The following is a 20050-nucleotide window of genomic DNA, read 5'->3' as shown; positions in this document are numbered from 1 at the left end:
TGGAGATCTGCTTATGCACACATCACTACCTGATTTTTAAAAAGCAGTGGAATGGAAGGTTCACACTTCCCATCCACCTTGAGTTCGTAACACGGGAGTTCAAACATCCGGAAATGCAGGATTAAAATGCTGACATCTGTAAAGATCAAACTCTCCCTTGTCTCTAAGAATTCTGATTTGAAGGTGGGTCAGAACGGGATGCCAACGACTGGGGAACATGAGGTAGATGTCACTGACTGATTATGCACCTTAAATCTGGAAGGGAACAGCAGTGATATTGGGTCAAACTGCTTGTCTGGCTGCAACCCATGACTACCACATTTCTTGAATTGCTGCAGAGGAGGGTTCAAATCTCCTTCTACAAACACATACCCTTTTTTCAGATTTAATAGTTTTATTGGATTTCCAGGTACAGAGTATAGGGGAGGGGAATGGAAGGGAAGGGGAAGGGTACTTGAATATAAAAAGTTTTCGTAATATATCTGCTTATACAATGCTCAATTCATATCATCATTAGTATCTAAAATCTTATGATATTCACTGCAAACAGCTCTTCTCATTTAATAATACAATACAATGTTCTTTAATATCTCTTGAAGCTCCTACCTAAGACAAGAGTATAATTATATACGGCAAAAATTTTCATAAATTACTTGGTTGACTTGTTTTGGAAGTTGATATATCACAACCTAGCCAGTTATATAATGGTTCCCAAATTTTCTTAGTTTCACAGAGATTGGCATCTCTCAGTCTGGCTGATAAAGTATCTATTTCTGCAAATTCTATGAGCTTAGATATTAGTTCCTCTTTTCTTGGTATTTCTTGAAGTTTCTAGTATTTGACGTATATTATTCTAGCTGCAGTCATGGCATGTATTAAAAACAATTTCATCTGTCTGGAGTAATCTTCTCGTAGTATATTTAATAAAAAGAGCTCTGGTTGGAATCTAACTTGTATTTTCAGAATCTTTTGGACCATCTTCCAATAAGTTTTGGTTCTGTCACATAACCACCAGATATGGTGAAAAGTTCCAGTTGCATTTTTGCATTTCCAGCATTTGTTTGACATATTATGATACATTTTTGCTAATTTGTCTAGAGGTAAGTGCCATCTATAAAACATCATATATATATATATATATATATATATATATATATATATATATATATATATATATATATATATATATATATATATATATATATATATATATATATATATATATATATATATATATATACTATTTTAAATATTTTTTATATTCTTTTAATATTTTAAATATTTTAATATATTTTCTTTTATATTTTCATTTTTATATTACATTTCCACACTTTCTCCCAAACTTCTAAATCTATAGCATGACTCAAGTTTTGGGCCCATTTGACCTTGCAGTCTTTATCTCATCTTGCATCTTTAAGTTTAAACTTAACTTTTGACTTAGTTCCTCATCTGTCTTTAATTCATCTAAGTCAGTAAGAAGAGAGTCATATCTTCATGTTTTTTGGAAGTCCACCAAGTTCTGTTGTATAAATGCTTCTATGGGAGAGACCCCACGTTGGAATTTGTTTGTATATTTGGGGTTTTAACTAGCTCTGGATCTGAAGTAAAAGAGCTTCTTATTTAATGATTTTTAAAGCTTTTGTAGCTTTCTGGTTTCTCATATCAAAGAAACACATGCTATCCCCAGTTCAGATCTGCACCTTCCAATAGTAATAATCTTTTATCTCGTAACAGAATCCAGTCTTGCAGCCAACCAGGGCAGATGCCCTGTAATAAGTTTGCCAGTCGGGAGGGCCAAACCTCCTCTTTCTTTGGAGTCCTGTAGTACCTGAGCCTTACTCTTGGCTTTTTATGTTGCCATATGAATTTGGACACCAGACTATTCTACTCCTGAAAAAAGTCCTAGAAAGTTTAACTGGGATCATTTGGAATAAGAAAAGAATTCTTGGTAGAATCATCATCTTGATTGTTGCAATTCTTCCCAATAAATTTGTAAGTCTTTCCATTTCTCTAAATCAGCTTTTATTTCTTTCAACAGTTTATCGTAGTCTTCTGGTTTAATTGATCCGCATCTTGTAGAAATTTGGATGCCCAGATATCTTACTTTTGACTCCCATTTAAAGCCTGATTTCTCCTCAAGGTCTTGAATCTGCCTTTCTGTCATGTTCTTGATATAAATTTTGTTTTTTGATAGTTTATCTTCAAACCCGCCACTTCACCATACGTTTCAAATTTTTCTTTCATAGCCACCACCGAGGATAATGGGTCTTCTAACACTTCAAAGCTTCCTGGTAAATTAAATTATTCCAAGCTGTTGGAGGAAAGCCCAATAACTCAATTCCAGCATCTAGATACCTTTCCCAACTGCTTTTGTAATTGTCCTCCTTTAGGAGATGTAAGAGGCCACCTTGGGCATTTGATGCTAAATAAAGGACATTCAGTCTCAGTTTAAAAGCTGCGATCCAGGCTCTAGACTCCAAAGAGTGTTGGGCAAATTCCACTCTAAGTGCAGTTCCAGCAACAGACCTGGGAACTCCTGCCATCCTGCACAGAAAATGAAAAAGTATACGATTGAGGGATTCAGAAACTGCGTTAATCCAAATGGCCACGCCAAATAAAATCTGAGAAGTTATTTTAGCATTAAAAATTGCAATGACCATTGGCACATACTGACGCCCCCCCCAGAGAAGAAATATCTAAGGATGGCGTTTATACACGGACCCATATTATGATCCCTATATCTGTGATTGTCGAACTTGACGCCATAAACTCGAGAGCCAGTTTGGTGTAGTGGTTAAGTGCATGGGCTCTTATCTGGGAGAACTGGGTTTGATTCCCCACTCCTCCACTTGCATCTTCTGGAATGGCCTTGGGTTAGCCATAGCTCTGGCAGAGGTTGTCCTTGAAAGGGCAGCTGCTGTGAGAGCCCTCTCAGCCCCACTCACCTCACAGGGTGTCTGTTGTGGTGGGAGAAGTTATAGAGACTGTAAGCCACTCTGAGTCTCTGATTCAGAGAGAAGATGGGGTATAAATCTGCAATTCTTCTTACCAGCATGATTACCAGTATCATTCCCCTTCCAGATACTGAAGCCACTCACTACAGGGGGGCACTCCAAAGCGTCCCAGGAGTACACCATCAGCCACTGTAATGCAAATGAGGTCTAAGACCATGGAGGAAATGGCAAGAGAATTGGACATTAGGCAAACCATCATAGTCCCATTAGAGTCTCCAGAGGTTCCACTGGACCCTAAAGACTCAGACCCATCAGAGGAAGAGATTAATATCCAGGATTCCAGCGATGAGGAACCTGATGATGCCTCCCCTGAAACACCAGATCCAGAACAACCATCAGACACTTCTGCTCTGGGCTGCAATATATCACCATCAGAAGGAGCCAAAAGATTCTGGATTTATTTGCAGTGAATGGCCAATACATTAGGGATAACATTAGCCTCGGAGACACCTATGGCACGTGACATCCTTCAAGCAGACTTCCCATCCACATCTCTACTGCCAGTGCTGGCGGTGCATATGGCAACCTCGAAGGAAGCATGGAATAAACCAAGCACTACACCACAGATCCCCCCAAAATATGAGGCCATGTACAAGGTGCAACAGAAAGATGCAATTTTTTTTACGTAATCAGCCTGAGCCTAACTCCAGTTATCCTCCATTCATCCTCAAGACAAAACAGGCTCAGTTTTTACACCCACAGGATAAAGAAGGGCGTAAAGTAGATACAATGTCCAAGAAGATTTATTCCATAACATGTCTAGCTTCTAAAATGCAGACGTACATCTCATATTTTGTGGCATATAACCACGCAATATACAAGCCTTGGTGCGCACATGTATTGAAAATCCAACTCAGCCCACTGTTCCGTTATAGAAACTATTAGGCCTAATGGGCTCCACCACTTTTGTGGTACCATGGGCGAGACTTCAGATGAGGACCCTACAACTGTGGTTCCTCCGTGTTTTCTGATTGGGGGGTAGATGCCCGAACTCTTCAACTAACTATCCTATCAGAAATAATCCTATCTCTAAATTGATGGACAAGCTTACACAACCTGATACCCATTTTACCCAGACACCCTGGACATAATAATGTACACAGATGCCTCGCTATGGGGATGGGGAGCACATTGAGAGCATCTTTGGGTAAAGGGCCAATGGACTCAGAGATCCATATACATCAACCAACTGGAACTTTTAGCCGTTTATCAGGCATTACATTCCTTTGCCCCAATCTTGTGGGGGAAACTGATTCAAGTGACCTCCAACAGCATCACCACGGTGTTCTAACTGAACAAACAGGGAGGCACAGCCTCCACTGCATTATGCAATCTGACAACAGAGATCTGGGAGTAGTGTATTTGCCATTTCATCTGCCTGAGGGCGGTACATGTTCTGGGAGTACAAAACACACAAGCAGATTTGTTAAGCAGAGAGGGGTTGATGGACCGTCCTCCACTGCGAAGACTGCCCATTTATACTCAGAGCCAGTTTGGTGTAGTGGTTAAGTGTGCGGACTCTTATCTGGGAGAACTGGGTTTGATTCCTCACTCCTCCACTTGCACCTGCTAGCATGGCCTTGGGTCAGCCATAGCTCTGGCAGAGGTTGTCCTTGAAAGGGCAGCTGCTGTGAGAGCCCTCTCCAGCCCCACCCACCTCACAGGGTGTCTGTTGTGGGGGAGGAAGGTAAAGGAGATTGTGAGCCACTCTGAGACTCTTCGGAGTGGAGGTGGGATATAAATCCAACATAATCTTCTTCTTCTTCTTCTTCTTCTTCTTCTTCTTCTTCTTCTTCTTCTTCTTCTTCTTCTTCTCCTTCTTCTTCTCTCTCTGCTTCCTATTAATTAGCCAGTTTTTGATCCACAAGAGGACCTGTCCTTTTACTCCATGACTCTTGAGCTTACTAAGGAGCCTTTGATGAGGAACTTTATCAAAAGCTTTCTGGAAGTCAAGGTAAACAACATCTATTGAGTCCCCTTTGTCCACATGTTTGTTCACCCCCTCAAAAAACTGTAACAGGTTAGTGAGGCAAGATCTTCCCTTACAGAACCCATGCTGAGTATTCCTCAATAACTTGTGTTCATCAGTGTGCCTACTTATTCTGTCTTTGATAATGCTTTCTACCAACTTTCCCGGTATTGAAGTCAGACTGACTGGCCTGTAATTTCCCAGATCTCTTCTGTAACCCTTTTTAAAGATGGGGGTGACATTTGCTATCTTCCAGTCCTCAGGAACGGAGACAGATTTCAATGAAAGGTTACATATTTTTGTCAGGAGATATTTTTTCAGAACTTTTGGATGTATGCCATCTGGACCTGGTGACTTATTAGTTTTTATTGGTCCATCTGTTGTAGGACCTCCTCTTTTGTCACCTCAATCTTACTCAGGTCTTTCAACACACCTTCCAAAATAAGTGGTTCTTGAAAGGGCAAACGCTTCTCATTTTCCACAGTGAAGACTAAGGCAAAAAATGCATTCAGCTTCTTAGCCATTTCCCTATCCTCCTTCAGTAATCCTTTTACCCCTTGGTCATCCAAGGGCCCTACCACCTCCCTGGCTGGTTTCCTGCTGCTAATATATTTGAAGAAATTTTTATTGTTGGTCATTGTGTTTTTTGCAATATGCTCCTCATAGTCCCTTTTTGCCAGCCTGATCACAGTCTTGCATTTGATTTGCCACAGCCTGTTGTTCCCTTTTATTAATCTCACTTGGACTAGCTTTCCATCACTTAAAGGAGTCCTTCTTACCTCTTAGCGCTTCCATTACTTTGTTTGTTAACCATGCAGGCCTTTTCTTATACCTGTTTGTGCCTTTCCTAACTTGTGGTATATATTTTATCTGAGCTCTTAGGATTGTAGTTTTAAATAGCCTCCAAGCTTCCCAAAGGGTTTTGGCTGTATTTACCTTTCCTTTCAGTTTCCTCTTCACATGCCTTCTCATCTCAGAGAATTTACCCCCTTTAAAGCTAAACGTGGTTGTGCTGGTCTTTTGGGGCAACTCTCAATTTATACAAATGATGAAATTAATAACGTTATGGTCACTGCTCCCAAGCGGTGCGATCACTTTTATATCTCTCACCAAGTCTTGGGCATTACTTAGGACCAAATCCAGGATCGCCCCACCCCTGGTAGGTTCTGTGACCATCTGCTCCATAGCACAGTCATTGAGAGCATCTAGAAACTCAATCTCTTTCTCTCGACCTGAACGCATATTGACCCAATCAATCTGCCGGTAGTTAAAATCACCTATTATGACACAGTTTTTACGCTTAGCCGCTATCTTTAATCCTTCCATCATATTATAATCATACTCTATCTTTTGATTTGGTGGGCGGTAACGAACTCCCATAGTTAAATTTCTTTTTGGGCCCTCTATTTCGACCCAAAGCATTTCTAGAAGGGAATCTAAATCTTTGACCTCAGTCTTACTGGACTGTATACCCTCTCTGACATACAGAGCCACCCCACCTCCAACCCTTCCCTCCCTATCCTTCCGATATAACTTATATCCAGGAATCACCGTGTCCCGCTGATTCTCCTCATTCCACCAAGTTTCTGAAATTCCCACAATGTCTCTGTTTTCCCCTAACACTAAACATTCCAACTCACCAATTTTACTTTGAATGCTTCTAGCATTTGCATACAAACATCTATAATTTCCCAGGCAAGTTAGGCCTGCAACCTTCCTCATGCTGCCTCGAGACTTTGGCAGACAGTCCATACTGTTTGTCACCATCTCAGTGGACAACTCTGATCCATTACCTGGTAGAAAAGTAACAGCTAACCCTTCATCTCTTTGAGATGAGTCCTCCCGAACCAGAGACTTTGAGATGAATCCTCCCGAACCATATCTGTCTTCAGATCTGGTTAAAGACTTAGTTGAAATGGAAATTCAATCAAGAGTTATATCAGATCATAATCCTGTAATGATAAAACTCAAGGGCACCCAAATGAGAAGAACCTGGAGATTAAATACTTCAATTCTAAAAGACAAATACTTTCTTCAATAAACTAAGGCAGAAATGGAATCCTTTTTAAACAGAATATCTCAAGATGCAAGTGGTCTGGGATACAGCTAAAGCATATTTTAGGGGACTTGCAATTAGATTTGGTGCCAAGAAAAAGAAAGCAAAAACTGAAAACTTCCATAAGCTAGTGTCGCAAGCAGGGGAAGCTGAAAAGAATTTAAAAACACAACCTTCAAAACAAGAGTTTCAAAATAAAGTTAAAAAAATACAGCATCAACTCAACCTACTACTTGTAGAGGAAATGGAGAGAAAATTAAGATTTGCTAGACAGAATTTCTTTGAGCATGCAAACAAACCAGGAAGATGGTTGGCTTACAGATTGAAGAAAGAGACTGCAAAAAGAATAATACTGGTACTGATAGATGAAGATAATAAAGAGAAATTTCAAAGACAGGAGATACGCCAAATTGTGGAACAATTTTATAAAAGATTATATGAAGATAAACAAGCTTCAAAGGAAGATTTAGAAGAATATATCAAGCAGAACAATCTTAACAAGTTTGCAGAGGAGCAACAGAAAATTCTAAATGAGCCAATAACAATAAGGGAAGTGGGAGAGGCAGTGGCATTTCAAAAGAATGGTAAGTCTCCGGGACCAGATGGCTTACCTGCAGAGTTCTATAAAGCCTACGAAGAATGTTTGTTGTTACCATTTAAACGTCTTATTGAAAGGATTCAAGAGGAAGTGCAAATACCAGCTTCTTGGCAAGAAGCTACAATATCCCTAATTCCAAAAGAGGGTGCAGACTTGAAAGATATAAAGAACTTTCGGCCAATTTCCCTTTTAAACGTGGATTACAAAATTTTTGCCTCAATACTGGCACAACGCTTTAAGAAGGTTCTTCAGACTACAATACATCAAGATCAGATGGAATTTCTTCCTAGAAGATATTTGCAAGATAATGTCAGAACAGTATATAATATATTGGAATACTATGAGAACCTTCCAGAGAAACAATTGGCATTAATTTGCTTAGATGTACAGAAGGTCTTTGACAACATGCGTTGGCAATTTATGTTGCAACAATTGAAGGGTATGGAATGCTGTGAGAACTTTTTGAGAACAATACAATCAATACACTCCTTGCAAAGAGCAAAGGTGGTGCTGAATGGTGAACTAACAGAAGCAATTGCTATCCAGAAGGGTACAAGACAAGGCTGCCCATTGTCACCACTTCTTTTTATCTTGTTTCTAGAGATATTGAATAACCAAATAAGCGAAGATGCAAGTATTAAGGGGGCCGTGATCAAGGATGAGCAATATAAATTTAAAACCTTTGCGGACGACCTGGTTTTTATACTAGAACAGCCAACAGATTCAATTGATTGTTTGATAAATAAGATTAACCAGTTTGGCCACTGGGCAGGATTAAAGATAAATTATCACAAAACAAAATTCCTGACAAAGAATATGACAATAGAACAAATTCAATCCCTTCAACAAATATCAGGATTTTCTTATGAGAAAAGAGTTTAAATATTTGGGTGTATATATTACAAACAAATGCAGTAGTTCAAAGATGGACAATCACGATAAACTGCTCAAAGAGATTAAAAAAGACTTGGGAAAGTGGCAAGATTTGAATTTATCTATGATGGGAAGAATAGCCTCAGTTAAAATGAATATCTTGCCAAGACTGCTATTTCTATTTCAAACTATACCAGTGCTTTTAACCAATGTGTTCTTTCAGGAATTGAACAAGATGGTCTCTGATTTTATCTGGCGGAAGAAAAAACCAAGAATTAAGCTAAAGACATTACAAGATTCTAAACTGAGAGCAGGTTTGGGACTTCTGGATTGGCAATTGTATTACAGTGCCTCAGTGCTATCCTGGGTGAGAGACTGGATGCTATTTAATGATAGGAGACAGTTATTGCTAGAGGGCCATGACCTCAATCTGGGTTGGCATGCGTATTTATGGTATCAAAGATTAGAAGGGCATTCCTACTTTAAGAATCACTGGTTTTGGAAATCTTTGTATCACACATGGTCATGGTTAAAACCGAGAATCTATCAGAAAATTCCAAGATGGGTGTCACCAGTGGAAGCATTTACACCTCCAAACCTTACGAAACCTAATCAAAATTACAGATATGAAGAATTGTTGAAAGATGATAACCAACTGAAAACGAAGGAAGAATTAGAAGATATGGATATTAAAATGAGTTGGTGGTTGAGAACACAAGTAGAATTCAGATATGCTAAAGATAAGACAACAGATTTCAATAAGGAACAATATCCATTTGATAATTTTTTTGGGAGCTCTCAAGAAAAATTAATTTCTAAATTATATTCATAGTTATTACAGATGAAGATGCAAGATGAGATTATAAAAGATTGTATGGTAAAATGGGCTAAAAATGTGGGTTGCAGTTTCATGTTAGGAGAATGGGAGAGGTTATGGAAATTTAATATTAAATTAACCAAGTCAGTAGCCTTTAAAGAAAATTTATACAAGATGTTTTATAGATGGTATGTAACCCCACAGAAACTTTGTAAAATGTACCCTAATATGTCTAACGAATGTTGGAAATGTACTAAACGTGTTTGGTCTTTTTATCATATGTGGTGGACCTGTGAGGTGCTGAAAGATTATTGGAAGATGGTTCACATAAATTCTGAAGACACAGATTCAATTCAAACCAGAACTATTTTTATTGAACATATATCCTAATGACTATTCGAGAGAGATGAGACATTTGCTGGCGCAAGTTGTTACAGCGGCTAGAATTCTTCTGGCACAGAGATGGAAACTCCAGGAAATTCCCACGAGATCGGACTTGATGGGAAAGATACTGGAAGCAGCTGAGATGGACTATTTATCCCAGTTGTTGGCTGGGAAATCTAAAGAAGAAGCAAGAAAATACTGGGTGAAGTTATATGCTTAGCTGGATCTTCAAGATTCTTAAGTCTCTTTGGTGTGAACTTCTATCTTCTCCTGTAATGTGTATTACAATAGCAGCTATATTGGTAATTGAAGGCTAATTAGATATCTTAAATGAAGACTTACAATAGCTAAATTAAGTTTAGATGTGGTCGAATAGTCTAAAGAGATAACAGCATTTAATAATATTGTACTTCAAGAAAGCATTTTTCATGCAGATTTGATTATTACAACATTGATATTTGCATTTTGAACTTTCTATTTTCCCCTACCCTTTCCCCCCCTTTCCTGGAAAACTAATAAAAAATTTTCAACCTACAAAAAGCCCAAAACAGTCCATGCTATAATCAATTTTGTAGCAAGAACCATCTCCTCTGCTACCAATTTTGTAGGGAATTCTGTTTGAAATTCTGTTTCTTTATCTCAAACAGTTTGATGGATCGCTGGATCAAATAATCATTGAGAGGCATTTAACAAGAAAGCAAAAAGCATATTTATTACTACAGGGAAAGGGTACTGGGAGGTGAAAATAACAAACCCTAAGAACTACATGTTAACACATTGAAGAACACATGCTTAATCGAGGATAGTTCCTCCTTCTTGACCTCAATGCCTGAACAAAGGAAGTCACCTGACTAACTGACCAAACAAACAAACCAGTTTTCCTGCTTCTAGATCTTGATTGACAGCAGTCAGTATCTTCTTCCTAGGTCCTGCAGACAATAGGGAATCAGGCACAGTGTTAACCCTATAATGACTGGAACTTTAGAACATTGCAAAGGACATACAGAACAGATACATAATTCCAACATACTTAAGGTGAGCCCTGTTACAAATTAAGTCCTGGCTATCAGTTAATTTAAATGACTGATATATTCATCACTTATTAAACAGTCACTTAACAGTAGCAAATTTACCCAGGGTATATCAGTCAAATGCACATCTGCATAGTGTGCCATTTATGATGCCATCCCTTTATTGTTACTTCTCAGCCACCATTCAGTCTAGCGGTTCTGCTGTGCTAGTTTGCCATGGCATATTCTGAGAAGCAGCTGCACTGTTCAAGAGAACATAAATGACAGTGATAACTGAGGGTAGGAAATATGTAGTGTGCTCTTTGAGAGGAAAATAAAATGACCTAGAGAGCCAGTTTGGTGTAGTGGTTAAGTGTGCGGACTCTTATCTGGGAGAACCAGGTTTGATTCCCCACTCCTCCACTTGCACCTGCTGGAATGGCCTTGGGTCAGCCATAGCTATCGCAGGAGTTGTCCTTGAAAGGGCAACTGCCGTGAGAGCTCTCTTAGCCTCACCCACCTCACAGGGTGTCTGTTGTGGGGGGAGAAGACATAGGAGATTGTGAGCCGCTCTAAGTCTCTGATTCAGGGAGAAGGGCGGGGTATAAATCTGCCCCCACCTCACAGGGTGTCTGTTGTGGGGGGAGAAGACACAGGAGATTGTAAGCCACTCTGAGTCTCTGATTCAGGGAGAAGGGCGGGGTATAAATCTGCAATTCTTCTTCTAGCAACCAGGACACCGGGGCACATTCATTGTCTATGGTTATAGTGAGCAAAAAGTCAAATCGCATTTCATTTGCTTATGAATTCAATGTAGAGATGTATAATCCTTATAACATTTATAAATCTTTAAAATTTTCGAATAAAATCTTCACGACATAAAATAGTTGAACGATCCTTACCATTCATGCCTGTTTGTGTGTCTTTTTAGAATCAAAATGGAAAGATCACAAAAAATGAACTCCGTAGGATTTTAGATTGTATTATGTTCCAGATAAGTGATGATGACTTTGAAGAACTAATCAAGATCATTGACCCAGAGCACACTGGGCAACTCAGCTACAACAAATTTTTAAATCTCTTTGAAGATCAGGATTCAATAGTAAGTGTTCATATATATCTACCTAACATCTACAAAAAAAGTACTGGGGCAAAATTATTTCTTTATTATTTATTCAGAATATTTAAGTACTGCTTAGGGTACTTTCATCACACCCCCTCCAGCCTAGAAATAGCAGCTCTCCAGCAGCCCCTTTCATCACACCCCCTCCAGCCTAGAAATAGCAGCTCTCCAGCAGCCCTGGCCCCACTCAATGCACAGCAGCCAAGAAGGTCTGAGCGCCTGCTCCGGCTGCAATGCCACTGAGGATGTTCTCCGCAGCTGAGAACGAAACGTCTGGAAGGAAAACTTTCTCCAGTAGAACACGGCACTTGATCCCGAAAGACTCTACAAACCCTAATACTGCTTAGGGTGTTTACAGAAAGGACATGGGGTTTATTCGTTTTATTTTTCTCCCCCTTTCAACCACAATACCACTAAGGAAAGACTGGGATCAGATATCGTCATCTGGCATCTAGCCATAGACGTTTCTGGGAAAAACTAAATCCTGCCTAGGCCTTTTCTGCACCTATTCTAGTCCCATTTTGATAGAGCAAAATGGACAGCCACCTTAGTCTGTCTGTAGCAGTAGAAAAGAGCAAGAGTCCAGTATCTGTAGAAGTAAGCAGTGAATAATGAAAACTCATACTTGCCACAAATTTTGTTAGCTTTTAGGGTGCTACTGGACCCTTGCTCTTTTCTGCTGGGCACGAACTGGGAAAATGTGGCTCAGTTCCTGGCTGAATCATGAACCAAATCATGAACTGAACCAAGGGGCCATTTCACAAACCAAGCCAGTTTGTGATTTATGGCCCTGCGCACCCTGTCGAAAGGAACTGCAGACCCTTTAAATTAAGTTTTCAGAAAACTATTTAAAGGGACTTTGACTTTGCTTTCTGTTCCCTGTGAAAGCCACAAAAACTTTAAAGGGACTGCAGAAGACAGACAAAAAAACAGCTGTGCAGTGGGGAGGCTCAGAGAGGGCAAAACTGCTTTGCAGTTTGGTTCATGCCCATCCCTACTGGCCCATTTTTGACAGTCAGCTTTTTCATCCGAGATCTAAAATGAGAATCCTGCAATCCCCCTTTCTCCCTTTTTTCCTGGGATTTATCAGCATCTCAATTTTTTTCCTTTATGATTTTATAAATATAATAGCTTCATTATATCATCCATGATCTACATCTCTGCACCTTATTGTATATGTGAAAAGAGATTGCTTTGACATTTTTATATATGCCTTTGACTTGTACCATGCTCAAGAAACAGTACAGTGGAGACAGCTTAATTCATATTGCTTAAACAGACAGATTCGAAATGGATTAACGGTACAAAGAAGACTAAAAAGCCATCTGCTGTCCTTGAAGCTTGGAATATTGTAAGTAACCTTTTAAAAAGTAAGTTTATTTATTTATTTAAATGTATAATGTTGCTTCATAAAATGCCCCAGCTCACTGAAATGTCAAAATTCTTGCATATTAGGCAGAAGATGTTCTAACTGAGCAAATCAAAGGATACTGGAATGAATTTGACAAAGCATTGCAAGCATGTGACCCTCGGAAGACAGGTGTTATTAGTAGAAATAATTTCCGAAAAGTTCTTCAGATCTACAGTCCATCATTAACTGATGATCATTTTATTGCGTAAGTTACAGATACTAGTCCCTTCTAATGTTTTTTACTTTTTTCTGCATTTCATTCCTTTTGTCTTTATCATAAACATGTTTTTTCATCAAATAAAATATAAAAATTATCCTCTTTTATTTATTTATGTACATTATTTATAGTCTGTCTTTCTCACTTGGACTCAAGATGTATTACACCCTATGGTCAGTACAATTGACAGGATGGGACATTCAGTGAACACTGCAATAGGAATTAGGGTTGTAGAACCAACCAGAAGTCTAAAAAAAGAACTGAAGCAAAGCATAAGTATTAATATGACATGTAAAATGAAGCAAAAATTACGTAGTAGAATCTAAGTTCCAGCAAACTATATACAGAAGTGTAATTTAAAGTAACTTTTGTGAAACATTTAGTATTAGTGCAAACCTATTGCATTTGTAGTAAAGTCCTCTTGAATATTTCAGTTTTGCATAGTTTGCAGAAAGCCAAGAGAGTGGGAGTCTTCCTGACCTCCTGAGGCAGGCCATCCCATAAGATGGGGCCAACAACATGCAGTTCATTCTGGGAGGAGTTTGAGGGGTTGATTCAAGGGATTCATGGGCATGATCCTGAAATGGAAGGAGGCTTCAGGTCACATGGTCTTCGCATCACGGCTGGCACCTGATGAGCTATGTTGTATGGGAATGGGTATTAAATACAGGATGTAGACCGAGGCGGGGTGGGGCGGTTTGCCAGCCAAAATGCTGTCTGGGAAAGCCAGTCAGCAAACAGCATCAGGTAGGCCATCCTACTCATCTTTAGCTGTGCTCAGACATCTAGTTGGCCTATCTCAGGATGCTTCCAATGTGGAAATTGATTTGAGGGCCTTTGGTGTACTATTCCATGTGGATGGCAAGACTGCTGGGAGATGCATAATGCCCTCTACTATGTCTTAAGAAGAGCTTTGCTGGATCAGACTAATGTCCATTCTAGTTCAGCATACCATTTCACACAGAAGCCAACCAGTTTCCCCTAGAGGACCCAAAAACAGCATGTTAAGCTTCCTCAACAGATAATTGAGGTTGGAAGCACTTTTCAAGACCCATACTCTGGAGCTCCCAATAAGTCAGGCCTTCTCTAATTCTTTGGCACAGATAGATTATTCTTTGTCAGTGAATAGAAATTTATGTTGGTTTCCTGAAAATTAGGTTCAGAGCATATTTTTTGTTGTGTTTGGAAATTAAAAATTACAGATTTATTTTTTAAAAACTGAACTGATATGACTTATTCATTATCCAAGAAGGAATGGGAGACTACTCAAAAGAAACACGCTGCCTTATGTAAAATGTGTTCTCAATCTCCAGGTGATTAGTTATTGTGAAACACAGGGCTGGCCCTAGGGCGCATGGTGCCCCAGGCAGACGCCACCCCTGCGCCCCCCTGCTGATCAGCTGATTGGCATAAAACGCTGCTGCCACAGCTGCCCCCTCCCTTTCCCCTCTTCCCTTCCTTTCCCTTCTGCGACGGCGCCGTGCTCCACTACCCCCCACCCCCATGCGGCTGAGTGCAGCTAGAATCAGCCCTACCTTAGAATCTGCCCATGGGGGGAGAATGCTGAGAGGCATAGGCTTCTAAGGGTAGGGCCAATTCTAGCTGCACTCAGTGTCCGGGGGGCTGGTGGTGGTGGAGCACAGCACCACAGAAGGGAAGGGAGGGTGGGTGGCAGCTGTGGCAGCAGCATTTTAAGAGGGGGGGCTTTAAAGATGCCAGGAAGTGGCACTTCACTGCCCCTTCCCAGCAGCAGAGAATGGAAAGGGAGGAGGAAGGAAGAGGTGGCAATGGTGCAGCGAGGCGGTGGCGGGGGTGTGTAACCTAGGCATTTGCCTTGGATATGGGGAGGGCCCAATTCTTCACCCCCTCCCTCCTGGCGCCCTAGGAAATTGCCTAATTTGCCTAGTGGGCGATCCGGCCCTGGTGAAACTCAATTACTTCTGCCAGCACAAACAGATCCCCCCCCCCCCCAAGATACATTGGAATTTGGCTTTGGGTGTGAATTAGGATACCCAGGATACACTTCAGAGTGTTGTTGTAGTTGATCTCAGTGCTAACTTCTGTTGTTCACATAGTCATTCAATTTAAAGTTCTTTATGGCCTAGAACCTACATATCTAAAGGACAGATTTCCTAACACTTTTTCCTTACATCTCTGTGTGCCACATACTGACTGTTCCCCCACTTAAAGTGGTCCAGCTGACATCATCTAGAGCCTGTGTCTTTTCAACTGTAGCTCATGCTATGTGGAACAGCCTTCCTAAGGAAGAGAACAGCCTTCCTATGGAAGAGAGTGCTGTCATTAGAAAACTTCAGAGGCACGGCAAAGCCTTTTTATTTGCCAGGGTTTTTAATGGGGTATAGAATGTGGACATTTGAGGGAGGACTGTTATTCTATTTATATAAAATTGTAGTGTTTAAACTATGGCTGATAAGCTGCCTAGAACCGTTAGGAAAGGTGTAAGTTTTTAAATCATTAAATTAAATAAATTAGTGACAGAGGCAGATTAAGAGTTTTTGGGACTTGATCCTCATTGACACACTGATATGCTTTATATGTATTACATAATTTTTTTTTCCCAGACAAGCATATCATTACTTTAAATCTATTTGTTTTCTACAGGCTATATCAGAAGTATCAAGACGATACCACAGAAGGCGTCCTCTATAGAATGCTTTTACATAGTTTAGGAGTTGCTGATCTGCCAAAGGAATTAATGGCCATGGTAAACAGCCCATCATCCCATAGAAGTCAGCAGAGAGAAGAAAAAAGGCAAATGGATCTTTCAGAACGGTATTGTACAAGTGTTTGTGATTGCTACTGTAGACAGTTCCCTGCTAAACATTTAGAAACAAGTAAGAGATGTATAAAATTCTCCTGAGCAGTTTCCTAAGTTTACTGAAATTTTTCATTTTCCTTGGAAGTTTTTCCCTTAGCCTGAAAAGGAGTCTCCATATTCTCCAGCATTTCCAGCCATGGCCTTTTACCCCTTGTTTTTCTTCCTCACTCCCATTCCCATCTTAGTTGGGAGACAGTTTAGAGGTTTCAGCCATGCCCCCATAGTTAAGGGGAACAACCATATATTTTGGAAGACATGCTCCCTCCACTCATGGGAGAGTCAGCAATGGGAAAGCCACAGAAGGGCTATCTCCACCTCAACCAGAAAGTGTCATGCCTGCACCAGACCCAGCCCTTGCTAACCCAGAGCAGGAGCCACCTGAAACTGATCAGGCCACACCAGGCCCTAGCTCATCCCCTCCTGAGACTGATCAGGCCACACCGGACCCTAGTGCATCACCTCCTGAATCCCCGCCACCTGTGAGCCGGCTCCGTGAAAGGAGACGGCAGGAGTTCAAAGACAGACGGAAAGAAGCACGCATGCGTGGGAGGAGAGATCTAAGCCCGGAGTACTAACGAGTTAACAAGCCAGCACAGTATATCTGTAGTCCTCGCCTTAGGGCAAACTGTGCTGGCAACGAACGATCCTCCTCGGACGTGACCACACCCTGCACCCTCTTGCCTGCTGAGAGAACCCGTTTGCTCCTGACCCGGCCTGAATCTTGGACTTGGAACTGGACTCTGCTTTTGCTCTGTGGACTGGCTTTCGGTACTTTGAATATATTCGGCTTGCTTCCTCTGGCTTCTGACCCACTGCATTCCTGTGACGACGCGCCCTGCTTCTCCCTTCGGCTGGACTGATTTACGGTAGAGACTAATTAGGACTGCTAGATAACGCTTGAGCTACTTCTTGAAAGCACCGTAGCCGGCTGCCAGCATCCTGGCCGATTGCCAGGGCAACAGCAGCCGCCCGTCTCTACCTGCAGGTCCGGGCCCTGACAGCTTGCCAGCACCCATATAACTCACCCGGCTCCCCCATGACTGACCAAGTGGCAGGAGGCGTGGACCCCCTGTCGGGGCTCCTCGCCCAAGTGCAACAGCTGACACAGGCTGTAATTACACTCCAGCAACAGACTGCTTCCAATGCTACGGCCCTGGCTGCTGCAGCCGCGCCTCCTTCCCGCTGCCCCGTGAGTGTTCCTGACAAGTTTGAAGGAAGCCTGGGGGAGTTTCCTGCCTTCCTCGCTCAATGTGAACTGTACATGGAGATAAGGCAGAGCGACTTCCCTACAGACAAGACCAAGGTCTGTTTTGTTTTGAGCCTGCTTAAAGGGCAAGCGGCCAAATGGGCCGCTCCCCTACTGCTGGAATCTTCGCCGCTGCTAGCAGATTACCCCCGTTTCAAGGCACATTTCACGGCCGCCTATGCCAACCCCCTGCGAGCTGAGACGGCCAACCGCAAGATACGGACTTTGCAACAAGGCCAAAACTCTGTCTCCCACTACACCACTGAATTCCAGTTGTTGGCTCAAGACCTGGCCTGGAATGAAGCTGCCCTGGTGGACCAGTATACGGAGGGACTCTCTGATGCCATCCTGGATGAACTGGCCCGCAGCGACCGACCAGCCGCCCTCCAAGACCTGATCCGGTTGTGCATGCGCATTGATGGGCGGCTACAGAGCCGCCGCCAGAAGCAGAAAGGAGGCAACGCCCCAGCGAGGGTCCCTACCGCTGCTCCACCGCCAGGTTCCCTGGCTCTTCCCCCCGCTGCGGAACCCATGCAGCTGGGCGTCGCCCGCCCTCACCTGACTCCCGAGGAGAAGCCCCGTCGGCGCACCCACAACCTGTGCCTGTATTGTGGCGGAGCTGGACATTTTGCAAGTACCTGTCCAGCCAAATCGCAGCGCCCCGCAAGCTCCGCTGCCCCGGTAAAAGGCCAGCCCCAGGTCTAGTTGGAGCCCCTGACCTGGGGCATTTCTTGAGGGCCTCCAGCTCCGTCGATCCTCCACCTACCCCGTTCCTGGTCCCGATTCATCTGCAGCTCCCTGACGGCCGGTGGATCTTTGTACATGCCATGTTGGACTCAGGGGCCGCCTGCTGCTACATGGACCACCTCTTCGCCAAGAAACATGGCATCCCCATCCGGGAAAAGAAGACCCCTGCCCTGGTCGAGGTCGTGGACAGTCGTCTGCTGCGCTCTGGACCTGTCCGCCACGAGACTCAACCACTCGCCCTATGGGTCCAGCAACACCAAGGGGAACAAACCTTTGACCTTTCCCGCATGCCACGTTTCCCCGTCATCCTAGGGCTGTCCTGGCTCCAGGCCCACAATCCTCACGTGGACTGGGTGCAACGAGAACTGCAATTTCCCGGTGCCCCTGCGTCGTGCTCCACGCTACAACCGGACCCGGCTCCAGTGCCTCCTGATGCTCGACCCAGCTCTTCGCTCCCCACCAGCCTCCTGGGGGCCGCCACCACACTACCAGCTCCCTACCAGGAGTTTGCAGACGTCTTCGACGAAAAGGAAGCAGACCAGCTTCCCCCACATCGGCCCTATGATTGCGCCATTGACCTAATGCCCGGCGCCCCGCTACCAGCAGGCCGCCTCTACCCCATGGCAGACCCGGAGTTGGTTGCCCTATGGGAGTATTTGGAGAAGAACTTGGCCCGAGGGTTCATTCGACCCTCCACCTCGCCCTTGTCCTCGCCCGTCCTGTTCGTAAAGAAGAAAACCGGGGACTTGAGGCTCTGCAATGATTACCGGGCACTCAACAAAATTACCATCCGGAACCGTTACCCACTTCCACTGATTCCGGAGCTCCTTGACCGCGTGAAAGGGGCCACCATCTACACCAAGCTCGACCTTCGAGGGGCCTACAACTTGGTTCGCATCAAAGCCGGAGAAGAGTGGAAGACCGCTTTTGGTACCAGGTATGGCCAGTACGAACACCTGGTCATGCCATTTGGACTCACCAATGCCCCCGCCATGTTCCAACGGTTCATGAACGACGTGTTCCGCGACCTGCTGGACCGGTTCCTGATTATTTATCTGGATGACATTTTGGTCTACTCCACCTCAGAGCAGGAGCACGTCCAACACGTCCGACAGGTGTTACAGCGGCTCAGAGCTCACCGCCTGTACGCAAAACTAGAGAAATGCGCCTTCCACCTCCCGTCGGTCGAGTTCTTGGGGCACATCATCTCCCCCCAAGGAACTCAGATGGATCCAAAGAAGGTTGACGCCATCCTCCAATGGCAGGCCCCTCACAATCGGAAGGACGTCCAGCGCCTCCTGGGCTTCGCCAATTACTACCGGCAGTTCATCGCTGGCTACGCCAATCTAACCAAGCCCTTGACTCGGCTCCTCTGCCCCAAGGAACCCTTCCAGTGGACCCCGGAAGCTGACCAGGCTTTTCACGACCTCAAGCGCAGCTTCTCCTCCAGTCCCCTCTTGCGATACCCTGATCCCCGCTTGCCTTTCATGGTGGAAGCAGACGCCTCCAACGTGGCCATCGGAGCCGTGCTCTCCCAGCGGGACGACCCCAGTCAGCCCTGGCAGCCCTGCGCTTACTACTCCCGGCAGCTCTCCGTCGCCGAACGCAACTACACCATATGGGAGAGAGAACTCTTGGCCATCAAAGTGGCTTTCGAGGTGTGGCGGCACCACCTTGAAGGAGCAAGACACCCGGTCCAAGTATTCACGGACCACCGGAACTTGGAACACTTACAGACCACCCGCT

The 20050-nt window shown here is 43.3% G+C and overlaps 1 protein-coding gene across 1 annotated transcript in view; it reads left to right on the top strand.

The window, feature by feature from the left end:
• EFCAB6 (EF-hand calcium binding domain 6) overlaps window positions 1–20050 on the top strand; it is a 268908-nt gene that overhangs the window by 77911 nt on the left and 170947 nt on the right. Inside the window, exons 12-19 of the mRNA XM_060258537.1 lie at window positions 11653–11823; window positions 13124–13195; window positions 13300–13460; window positions 16095–16265; window positions 17266–17561; window positions 18095–18682; window positions 18797–19234; window positions 19391–19794. Coding sequence (XP_060114520.1) covers window positions 11653–11823; window positions 13124–13195; window positions 13300–13460; window positions 16095–16265; window positions 17266–17561; window positions 18095–18682; window positions 18797–19234; window positions 19391–19794 — 2301 coding nt within the window. The remainder of the gene's footprint in view (window positions 1–11652; window positions 11824–13123; window positions 13196–13299; window positions 13461–16094; window positions 16266–17265; window positions 17562–18094; window positions 18683–18796; window positions 19235–19390; window positions 19795–20050) is intronic.

The sequence above is a fragment of the Heteronotia binoei genome, chromosome 17 (genome assembly GCF_032191835.1).
Source record: "Heteronotia binoei isolate CCM8104 ecotype False Entrance Well chromosome 17, APGP_CSIRO_Hbin_v1, whole genome shotgun sequence".
NCBI lineage: Eukaryota > Metazoa > Chordata > Lepidosauria > Squamata > Gekkonidae > Heteronotia > Heteronotia binoei.
This window is presented reverse-complemented; position numbering and strand designations above follow the sequence as displayed.